The 12,139-nt window shown below is 45.2% G+C and overlaps 1 protein-coding gene across 2 annotated transcripts; it reads left to right on the top strand.

The window, feature by feature from the left end:
- The first annotated feature begins 145 nt into the window (after positions 1-145).
- On the top strand, positions 146-11,988 carry cenatac (centrosomal AT-AC splicing factor). 2 transcript variants are annotated; one of them, XM_014197800.3, is made up of 11 exons: positions 146-556; positions 699-865; positions 3,523-3,621; positions 3,720-3,786; positions 4,134-4,196; positions 5,339-5,403; positions 8,396-8,510; positions 8,625-8,655; positions 8,760-8,858; positions 11,538-11,670; positions 11,830-11,988. In XM_014197800.3, exons 1-11 carry the CDS (start codon positions 440-442, stop codon positions 11,930-11,932), a joined length of 1,059 nt encoding a protein of 352 aa, XP_014053275.2. In that variant the 5' UTR covers positions 146-439; the 3' UTR covers positions 11,933-11,988. The 2 variants fall into 2 exon arrangements, with proteins under 2 accessions (XP_014053275.2, XP_014053274.2); XM_014197799.3 differs by having other exon boundaries at positions 8,393-8,510.
- The last annotated feature ends 151 nt before the right edge of the window (positions 11,989-12,139 follow it).

Below are 12,139 nucleotides of genomic sequence, written 5' to 3'. Positions count from 1 at the left end.
AGATGGTAGGGTGTTTGTTGCATTTTTCTGAATTATAAAGGGAGGTATACTCCAGTCTAGTAAGTGGCGGTAATGCAACATTTATTAGATGCCAACCGCCGTTAAACCTAATCGAAGAAGAATGAAGTTCAATGACAACCTGACCCGGAAGTGATACACAGCGGTCTAAATTAGCATTTTGTGTACACACTAGTTCTTACTAAAGCTATTGTAACTAGATATTTTAGTAAGAGCATGGTGTGCAATTGCATCTTATCGATCACTGTATGATAAATAGACGCAATATCTTGCACGAGACAGGGAGAGCTTGGTTAGCAAATAAGCTACGGTAACGTAATCTAGCTAGCCAGCCAGATAAACAACCCTGCGTCATCAGATCAATGCATATTTTGGGGATGGAGTTGGTCTAACGTCTAGAAAACAAAGGGACGTGCCGAAAATGGGTGCATTTTACTGTGCGATATGTAGGCAAACATCTTTCTCCGGAAAAGCACACATCTTCGGGAAAAGTCATCAGAGCAAACTCAAAGTCGTCCTTGTTAAATTCCTTGAGAAGGTAAAATTGGCAACTGCCTGCCTCATCAATGCCAGCTAGCCAACGTTAGCTACGCCTAACTACACTACAAATGTTTTTTATCCTGCTCAATGAGATGCAAATCATATGAACTATTCCTGAAAGACATGCCTGTGTTTTACAGGTGAAAGAGGCGCGTCGAACGATAAAAAATCCCCAGGTGGAGAGGTTCGATTGCACTCAGCACAAACGCAAATGTTGGTGTTACTGCTGCGGCCTCCAGGTGGAGAGAGATGTCACTGATGGCGACATCACTGTGTTGTTCGGGGGCTTGTTGGAACACATGGCCAGGTAAGATACAGTACTAACTAATATGTTCATGTTAATATAAAGATGGGACGCTTTCACGCAGTTTTTGATTTGCTTTTCTTTACATTTACATTTACGTCATTTAGTAGACGCTCTTATCCAGAGCGACTTACAAATTGGTGCATTCACCTTATGACATCCAGTGGAACAACCACTTTACAATAGTACATCTAAATCTTTTTGGGGGGGTGGGGGTTAGAAGGATTACTATATCCTATCCCAGGTATTCCTTAAAGAGGTGGGGTTTCAGGTGTCTCCGGAAGGTGGTGATTGACTCCTCTGTCCTGGCGTCGTGAGGGAGCTTGTTCCACCATTGGGGTGCCAGAGCAGCGAACAGTTTTGGCTGAGCGGGAACTGTGCTTCCGCAGAGGTAGGGGGGCCAGCAGGCCAGAGGTGGATGAACGTAGTGCCCTTGTTTGGGTGTAGGGCCTGATCAGAGCCTGAAGGTACGGAGGTGCCGTTCCCCTCACAGCTCCGTAGGCAAGCACCATGGTCTTGTAGCAGATGCGCGCTTCAACTGGAAGCCAGTGGAGTGTGCGGAGGAGCGGGGTGACATGAGAGAACTTGGGAAGGTTGAACACCAGACGGGCTGCGGCGTTCTGGATGAGTTGTAGGGGTTTAATGGCACAGGCAGGGAGCCCCGCCAACAGGGAGTTGCAGTAATCCAGACGGGAGATGACAAGTGCCTGGATTAGGACCTGCGCCGCTTCTTGTGTAAGGCAGGGTCGTACTCTGCGAATGTTGTATAGCATGAACCTACAGGATCGGGTCACCGCCTTGATGTTAGCGGAGAACGACGGGGTGTTGTCCAGGGTCTCGCCGAGGCTCTTAGCACTCTGGGAGGAGGATACAATGGAGTTGTCCACCGTGATGGCGAGATCATGGAAAGGGCAGTCCTTCCCCGGGAGGAAGAGCAGCTCCGTCTTGCCGAGGTTCAGCTTGAGGTGGTGATCTGTCATCCACACTGATATGTCTGCCAGACATGCAGAGATGCGATTCGCCACCTGGTTATCAGAAGGGGGAAAGGAGAATATGAATTGTGTGTCGTCTGTATAGCAATGATAGGAGAGACCATGTGAGGATATGACAGAGCCAAGTGACTTGGTGTATAGCGAGAATAGGAGAGGGCCTAGAACTGAGCCCTGGGGGACACCAGTGGTGAGAGCACGTGGTGCGGAGACGGATTCTCGCCACGCCACCTGGTAGGAGCGACCTGTCAGGTAGAACGCAATCCAAGAGTGAGCCGCGCCGGAGATACCCAACTCGGAGAGGGTGGAGAGGAGGATCTGATGGTTCACAGTGTCAAAGGCAGCAGATAGGTCTAGAAGGATGAGAGCAGAAGAGAGTTAGCTTTAGCAGTGCGGAGAGCCTCCGTGACACAGAGAAGAGCAGTCTCAGTTGAATGACCAGCCTTGAAACCTGACTGATTTGGATCGAGAAGGTCATTCTGAGAGAGACAGCAGGAGAGCTGGCCAAGGACGGCACGTTCAAGAGTTTTGGAGAGAAAAGAAAGAAGGGATACTGGTCTGTAGTTGTTGACATCGGAGGTATCGAGTGTAGGTTTTTTGAGAAGGGGTGCAACTCTCGCTCTCTTGAAGACGGAAGGGACGTAGCCAGCGGTCAAGGATGAGTTGATGAGCGAGGTGAGGTAAGGGAGAAGGTCTCCGGAAATGGTCTGGAGACGAGGGGATAGGGTCAAGCGGGCAGGTTGTTGGGTGGCCGGCCGTCACAAGACGCAAGATTTCATCTGGAGAGAGAGGGGAGAAAGAGGTCAAAGCATAGGGTAGGGCAATGTGAGCAGGACCAGCGGTGTCGTTTGACTTAACAAACGAGGATCGGATGTCGTCGACCTTCTTTTCAAAATGGTTGACGAAGTCATCCGCAGAGAGGGAGGGGGGGAGGAGGATTCAGGAGGGAGGAGAAGGTGGCAAAGAGCTTCCTAGGGTTAGAGGCAGATGCTTGGAAGTTAGAGTGGTAGAAAGTGGCTATAGCAGCAGAAACAGAGGAAGAAAATGTAGAGAGGAGGGAGTGAAAAGATGCCAGGTCTGCAGGGAGGCTAGTTTTCCTCCATTTCCGCTCGGCTGCCCGCAGCCCTGTTCTGTGAGCTCACAATGAGTCGTCAAGCCACGGAGCAGGAGGGGAGGACCGAGCCGGTCGGGAGGATAGGGGACATAGAGAGTCAAAGGATGCAGAAAGGGAGGAGAGGAGGGTTGAGGAGGCAGAATCAGGAGATTGGTTGGAGAAGGATTGAGCAGAGGGAAGAGATGGAAGAGGAGAGAGTAGCAGGAGAGAGAGAGCGAAGGTTGCGACGGCGCAATACCATCTGAGTAGGGGCAGAGTGAGTAGTGTTGGAGGAGAGGGAAAAGGATACAAGGTAGTGATCGGAGACTTGGAGGGGAGTTGCAGTGAGATTAGTAGAAGAACAGCATCTAGTGAAGATGAGGTCAAGCGTATTGCCTGCCTTGTGAGTAGGGGGGATGGTGAGAGGGTGAAGTCAAAAGAGGAGAGGAGTGGAAAGGAGGAGGCAGAATTAATGGCCTAACAGACTTTTCTGATGGCTGGCATTATTATTGACCAATGTGCTTGTAAAATTGTGGTTCACCATATTTCTCATGGATCAATGTCAATTGTAATTTCAGGCCTGAACACAGGAAGGGCACCCACACATTCTGGTGGGAGAACAAAGCTGACCCCAAACTGAGGGACAAGTTTATAATCACAGAAAATGAAATGGAGAGGTAAGAACTCCTCTACCGTTTGATAAAAAGTTGTTTTAGCCTACAAGTGTGCCTTGGAAAATGTGTAATATGCCTCAACCTTTCTGTTTTCATTTTAGATTTAAAACAGAGGTGGCAAAAGCTTTAGGCTCATTTGAGGAGAAGGAGGATGAGCTTATCAAGCAGGTAGGACGTGAAATAACTCAGAATTACTTTTAAAGAGTGATATAATTGCATTGTATGTCTTTCTAGAGGAAAAAGTCAGGGCCACATTCACAAAGCGTCTCAAAGTAGGTATACTGACCTAGGATCAGGTCTCGCCTCTTATTCATTGATTTAAAAGGCAAAACTGATCCTGGAAAGGCACTCCGACTGAGACGCTTTTTGAATACGGGCCCTGACGTTTTCCTCTAGTAGACATGTAATGCTCTTTTAGTGACTCTGACATGTGTTATTAATACTGGTCCAGACTGTGAATGTGAGAACTCTGTTCTAGCCATGGTGACATCTGACTGTGGGTGTTTGTCCCCTAGCAAGCCACTCATATCCGAGCTCAGGAACAGCATCGCCAGGAGGTCCTTCAGTCTCTCATAGAGGTTTGTTTACCCAGGATGCAACAACAGTATCCATATCACTGTGACCTCCCTAGTTTGATCAAGTGTGATATTTGTAGTGAGATGGTATCAAAATTGCACTGTATTCCCTACACGGTGCACTACTTTTGACTAGGGCTCATAGAGCTCTGGTCAAAAGTAGTGCACTATGTATAGGGTGCCATTTGGGACACCAAATCTGATACACTTTTTATATTCAATAATGTTTTGTACATACACTGAACAAAAATATAAACGCAACATGTAAAGTGTTGGTCCCATGTTTCATGAGTTGAAATCAAAGATCCCAGACATTTTCCATATGCACAAAAAGCTTATTTCTCTAAAATGTTGTGCACAAATTTAAAACCCTGTTAGTGAGCATTTCTCCTTTGTCAAGATAATCCATCCACATGATGGGTGTGGCCTATCAAGAAGCTGATTAAACAGCATGACCATTACACGGGTGCACCTTGTGCTTGGGACAATAAAAAGGCCAATTGTGTTGTGTGACAACTGCACAATGCCACAGGTGTCTCAAGTTTTAAGGGAGTGTGCAATTGACATGCTGACTGCTAGGATGTATACCAGAGCTGTTGCCAGATCATTTTGTTAATTTCTCTACCATAAGCCGCATCCAACATAGTTTTTGAGAATTTGGCAGTACGTCCAACCGGCCTCACAACCACTGACCACGTGTATGGCGTCGTATGGGTGGGCGGTTTGCTGATGTCAACGTTGTGAAAAGAGTGCCCTGTGGTGGTGGGGTTATGGTATGGGCAGGCATAACCTAGGGACTATGAACACAATTGTATTTTACCGATGGCATGAATGCACAGATACTGTGACGAGATCCTGAGGCACATTTTTAAGGTATCTGTGACCAACAGATGCATATCTGTATTCCCAGTCATGTGAAATCCATAGATTAGGGCCTAATCAATTTATTTAAATTGACTGATTTCCGTATAGGAACTGTAACTCAGTAAAATTGTTACATGTTACGTTTATATTTTTATTCAGTATAGATGCTCTGATGTAAGTTCACATTTTGTCACATTATTCAAAGCTATGAGGTAAAGTCACGTCATGTTGTTGGAGTCTGGTGTATGAACCACTGTTGGCTTTTCCTGAATCAACCTCAGCCTAAGGCAGAGCTGGAGCTATCGAACACAGAGGGCCCTTGCAACTCAGTGGACGAGGCTTCCAGGTAAGAAGTTGTGTTGTCCTTCTATAAGAGGGTGTTTAATGTTATTGTACTGTAGTTCTAATGATATACTGGGGTTTGTTCAGTAGGACACCGTAGCAGAATGTTTTGAAGCAGTGAACAAAAAATGGTTTATTGGACAAGTCCAGGTAGTCCCTTCCTCTTTGTCGATTACCCAATCCCAAATCGACCCCTAAACTCCACCCTACCGTGGTTGCTCCACTAAAAGTTTTGTGATTATGCTGCGGTACTTGAGGTAATTTGTGGTTTAGTACAGTACCCTGCATCACCACATTGCTCCAGACCAGCGCAAGGGTGAGTTAGAGCACTGATTATGCGTTTGGGTCCTACTGTGTCTCTAACTGACAATGAATGGGCGACATAAACCTAAATAGAAACCGATAATTGTACACAACTTCAGTATTACTTACTAAAACTGTTACACTAAGGTTATTTTATTTTGTTAGGATTATTTTGCTCTTACTGTAGTACTGTAGGCCACTCCCGACCGGTCACGTTGTACAGCGCCTGAGTGGTGCAACGGTCTAAGAAACTGTATTGCAGTGCAAACTGTGTTGCTACAGATGCTGGTTCAATAACTGTGCCGGCTTGACTGGTTTTTGGTTTCTCTCCCTCTAAAAACAGAAATAATTAATTCTAAATAACAAACTGGCTTTATTTACAAATTAGTAACAATGTCGTACCCCATGTTTAAGAATTGCCTTTTTCCTCGCTCAATTTACGTTATTTGAATACAAAATCATCTCCAAAATAGTTATTTTTTAAACAAAGTGATTATTAATTTAGAATTATATAAAAGCCCCTTGGACATCCTCACAGATATTAACCCTGTTATTAGCAGGACAATATATATTGGTCATGGCTCCAACTGTCCAACATTCTTTCTGATAGTCTTTAATAAAGAAATGTTTTGGTTATCCTGATCTGGACACCATGTACAGTATTATAATAGCCCATTATGGGCTATCAGCAGGACAATATACCTTTACCAACACCTCTCTTTATTTTGATACTTTGTGGATGGGGCCTCCCCAGTGTCACAGCTGTCTAAGTCACCACATCGCAATGCAAAATGTGTTGCCACAGATGCAGGTTTGATACCCATGCCGGCCGCCACCGGGAGACCCAATACTGGCTTTTGGTTTTAATTTAGAATCCTCCAATCCTCTGTTATTATTGGCGGAGAGTCACGTCATATTTTTTGATCTACTGTAGGCCTACCGTAGGCGACATGAGTCTCACTAGTGTTGAGTAATATTCTGTTTTATTTATTTAAAGAGCATATTGAAGTTAGACGCAATAGGATTTGAAGCATTTTCCTATAACTGTTTTAGCACTGTTTTGCGCTGCTCTGAGACAAGCATGGGGACTGGTCTTGATAAATCATTGATATTTTTATTTTGACTGAATCTCCGTTTGGGTATTGGTTAGACTAAAATTATGGTGTAGAAATGTTATGCTCTTAGTGTAACCTTTTTTAACTAGGCAAGTCAGTTAACAGCCTACTCCTTCGGAAACCGAGGGTTTTTCTTAGAATAGAAACACCATATTATTAAGCAACATTTCTTAATCAGTCCCATATACTATGTTCTTACAAAATGTTTTCAATTCTCTAGTACAGCCACTATTGAAGGCTATCAAATGCTTCTTAAAGATGCTCTCTGGTGGTCAAACTAGCACTAACTAGCATTAATGGTACCAGTGGTTGGCACTTAAATAACGTGCCATAGAATTCTGCGGCACCATGCAAGCTGGGCTGCAACTTTTACATTTTAGTCATTTAGCAGACGCTCTTATCCAGAGCGACTTATAGTAGTGAATGCATACATTTTCATTCATTTCATGCATTTTCTTTTTGTACTGGCCCCCCGTGGGAATCGAACCCACAACCCTGGCGTTGCACACACCATGCTGGCGTTGCAAACACCATGCTCTACCAACTGAGCCTAAATGACAAACCTCTGTATGCACTTTATTTATTTTACCAGGTAAGTTGACTGAGAACACATTCTCATATACAGCAATGACCTGGGGAATAGTTTCAGGGGACAGGAGGGGGATGAATAAGCCAATTGTAAGCTGGGGATGATTAGGTGGCTGTGATGGTATGAGGGCCAGATTGGGAATTTAGCCAGGACGCTGGGGTTAACACCCCTACTCTTACGATAAGTGCAATGGGATCTTTAATAACCTCAGAGAGTCAGGACACCTGTTTAACGTCCCATCCGAAAGACAGCACCCTACACAGGGCAGTGTCCCCAATCACAGCCCTGGGGCATTTTTTAGACCAGAGGAAAGAGTGCCTCCTACTGGCCCTCCAACACCACTTCCAGCAGCATCTGGTCTCCCATCCAGGGACTGACCAACCCTGTTTAGCTTCAGAAGCAAGCTAGCAGTGGGATGCAGGGTGGTATGCTGCTGGCTTGACTTGTGTAGACCTAAGAGGATATGTATAAGGAATATGGTTATACTTCCACCTAGCCTATCAGTGAGCAAGTGGAGCTGTCAAATCCTCTGATCCCCAAAAGTGATAAGGGTCTAATGGTCGATTTTGCCTGTTCTTTCGTTTAGTCCTTCGTTAACACGGCCCAGATGCTTTCCCAAATTGAACCTACGACCTCTAAATCCCACTATTCGAAGGTCTTTCCAAATGGCTGAAAAACACCCCTATATGTTTTGCCTCACTTAGCTTACTGGCTTAGTAAACTAATTTAACATCATTATTTGCATGGATATTGTAACATACAGTAAAATGTAAATTAAGTTAATCAGGAAGAAGCTGCTGTTGGTACACATTGGACCAGGGCAGATATATTATAGACATCAGGGTCCTTGTATTTGTAAAGCTTACAGAATGCACCTGTAAATGGGCTGTATGTAATGTTATTCAAGTAATCTGTGTCTTTGTGAGTTCTGTATCACCTGTGGTATGTATACATTGGTGTGATGCTGTTAATTTGAACTTTGGCAGTAGCTCTCACTTCAGGGCCCCTGGATCCGATGAGCAGGCCAGGTCTGGTCGGGTCGACCAAATGGTGGCCAGGCAGTGGGCGGGCCCTGGACAGGGCCTGACCTTCATTGGCTACCAGGTACGCTGACACGTTGCTCGTCAATCATGACAACTATATTTTCTCTTCATGAGTAAGTGACCTGTCAATAAATAATAAAATACTTTACTAATATTATTTCCTTTTGGATGGCAGGATTCTTCCAACAGTGGAAATGTTCACACAGGTAATTGAAAATTAAAACGATACTTCAGCGTCTGTTAGTCACTGTATTGTTGTCTATCTGTGTAAGTTGATAACTAGGTGAATAGGTTTTAATGACTGTTGTAGGAGCCATCCCTCCATGGTTACAGGAGGACCCCCAGGAGGGCAGGTCTGGGACAATGGAGCAGGAGATCGGTCCATCACTCCAGGACTTCCTCAAACAGAGTAGGTCCTTTAGGGTTCAGACACATGAACAGATGAAATCGTGTATGACATAAATCATTGTCCGTTTTAATCCTACTTAAGTCAACTATTTTTCGGACGAGTTGCATACGGGAAAAGAAGCACCGTGTTTTTCCTTTTTGTGTCGTTCAATCATTTCCATTGTCATTACTGGATGAATGGATGACACCCATTGAAAAAGCATTGGCTCCATCCGAAATACTCTGACTCAAACTACCATTTTACAAATCCACACACTAATTACTTAAATTAACTGTCTACTTGAGGAGTTTTGGGACCACCTGGTGAAAGGGCTCTATAAATTCAGTCCGTACTAGGTTTGGTTTTGACCACAGCCCATTAGTCCTTGGTAGATCAGGGTCATGTGCAATCTGTAGACCTGGGCTCGTGTTCCCGATAGCGTTGGAACTTAGGCTTGAATGTTTTAACAATGCATCTTTCCTACAACGGCCGAAGATGTAACATGCGTTTCCTAAAACAGCATGCAGAGAACAGTCACTAAGTGCGTCGTTGGAGCATGTGTCGATACTGTTAAGATCAAAAGAAAGGCAGTGCTGCTCTCAGACCAGCTTTGTCAATTAAAATCTTACCTTTAACATTAGAATGATTTCACAATATTCAATGCAGTCATCTCAATTTTCATTTGAAGTATCAAAATTGCAAAGACATTGGCCATGTATTTATAGTAAACTTTGTTCTGAAGTTATCGGTGGTCAGAGAAACGGGTAAACCTTGCAGATCTTCCAATGGCATTGAGGAGTACACCACATCAGTCACTGGCTTTATCAATAAGTGCATTGAGGATGTTGTCCCCACAGTGACTCTATGTACTTACCCAAACCAGAAGCCATTGATTACAGGCAACATTCGCACTGAGCTAAAGGCTCGAGCTGCCGCTTTCAAGGAGCGGTACTCTAATCCGGAAGCTTATAAGAAATCCCGCTGTGCCCTCCGACGAGCTATCATAGGCAAAGCGTCAGTACAGGACTAAGATCGAATCGTACTACACCGGCTCCGACTCTCGTCGGATGTGGCAGGGCTTGCAAACTATTACAGACTACAAAGGGAAGCACAGCCGAGAGCTGCCCAGTGACACAAGCCTACCAACACTGAAACATGCATGTTCCGGATGACTGATCACGCTCTCTACAGCGAGTAAGAACTTTAAAACAGGTCAACATGTACTCCGAGCATGCGCTGACCAACTGGCAAGTGTCTTCACTGACATTTTCAACATCTGTAATACTAACATGTTTTAAGCAGACCACCATAGTCCCTGTGCCCAAGAACACTAACCTGCCTAAATGACTACTGACCTGTAGCACTCATGTCTGTAGCCATGAATGATTTGAAAGGCTGGTCATAGCTCACATCAGCACCATTATCAACAGATCCACAGATGACGCAATCTCTATTTCACTCAACTAGATCCTGGACTTCCTGATGGGCCGCCCCCAGGTGGTAAGGGTAGGTAACAACACATCTGCCACACGGGGGCATCTCGGGTGCGTGCTTAGTCCCCTCTACTCCCTGTTCACTCATGACTGCACGGCCAGGCACAACTCCAACACCATCGTTACGTTTTCTGATCACACAACAGTGGTAGGCCTGATCACCGACAATGAGACCGCCTATAGGGAGGTGGTCAGAGACCTGACCGTCTGGTGCCAGGACAACAATCTCTCCCTCAACGTGATCAAGACAAAGGAGATGATTGTGGACTACAGGAAAATGAGGACCGAGCACGCCCCCATTCTCATCGATGGGGCTGTAGTGGAGCAGGTTGAGAGCTTCAAGTTCCTTGGCGTACACATCACCAACAAACTAACATGGTCCAAGCACACCAAGACAGTCGAAGAGGGTGTGACAAAACCTATCCCCCCTCAGGACACTGAAAAGATTTGGCATGGGTCCTGAGATCCTCAAAAGGTTCTACAGCTGCACCATCGAGAGCATCGCTGCCTGGTATGGCAACTGCTCGGCCTCCGACCGCAAGGCACGAGAGGGTAGTGCGTACGGCCCAGTACATCACTGGGGCCAAGCTTCCTGCCATCCAGGACCTCTATACCAGGCGGTGTCAGAGGAAGACCCTAAAAATTGTCAAAGACTCCAGCCACCCTAGTCAGACTGTTCTCTCTGTTACCACACGGCAAGCGGTCCCGGAGTGCCAAGTCTAGGTCCAAGAGGCTTTTACCCCCAAGCCATAAGACTCCACAACATCTAATCAAATGGCTACCCATTGCATTGTTATTTTCCTGCTGCGCATTCATTATTTGTTACTTTTCGTTTTTTAAAGTGCAACGTTAATAACTTTGGTTTTGGGAAACCGCTCAGATGTAACGATGCTTTTAACGAACTTGGCCTTAAGATGCGCTTTTGGAAACCGGGCCCAGGGTTGTCATTTATTAGTCCAAACAGTTGCAAAATGGGATGATTTACAACTAAAACAAGTCTATTGGACAAATTGAGGTAGGTCCCTCCCCGTTTCGTTTTCTTCCGTTTTTAAATGTTTTGCAACAATCGGCAAAATGAATACGTGACAATGTTTTGCATTGTAAAAATAACAATGGGCATTTCTTAAGGACAGGTCCAGGTTGTCCCTCTTTCAGTGCCAAATGAATATAACCCCTGACACTCATGTTGCCATCTCTCCCCATACAGAGGAGCAGGAGAAGCTGAAGAAACTCCCCCCTAACCGGGTGGGGGCCAACTTTGACCATAGCTCCCAGACCGATGCCAACTGGCTGCCCTCTTTCGGCCGGGTGTGGAACAGCGGACGCCGCTGGCAATCCAGGTGATGTACTTGTCCTGCTGCAAAAACTGACTATACAGAGTTTCAATTTACATAGCACATGCATGGATGGAAGTGAAATCATCTCAGACCCAAGGAGTGCTTATGGATAGCAAATGAGGCTATTTCTTGTGTGAAGTTAACTTTGTTTTGCTCTACTAGGCACCAGTTCAGAGAGGAAGAGGGACAGACCAACAGACAAAAGAGAAAGAGGGATCAGGGTGCTGAGGGAACAAAGAAACCCAAGCCGCCTGAACAACAGTGACTATAGTATGCATTGTACATAGAAATGTTACAGAATAAAGCAGTTAAAAAACATGACATTTGTTTGAAAAGCCTTTATTTCTGGATATAAGGAACTAGGCTCAATTGTAAATTACCTTTAAATGTCAAGCTCACAATGCCCGTTTCAGATTTGATTCCCGGCCAATGTTTTTGGCACTTGTTTTGAAATAAAATAATGAACTGGACT

Source organism: Salmo salar, chromosome 04 (genome assembly GCF_965601325.2).
Source record: "Salmo salar chromosome 04, fSalSal1, whole genome shotgun sequence".
Taxonomy (NCBI): domain Eukaryota; kingdom Metazoa; phylum Chordata; class Actinopteri; order Salmoniformes; family Salmonidae; genus Salmo; species Salmo salar.
The sequence above is the reverse complement of the archived record's forward strand: the minus strand, read 5'-3'. Positions and strand labels throughout refer to the sequence as shown.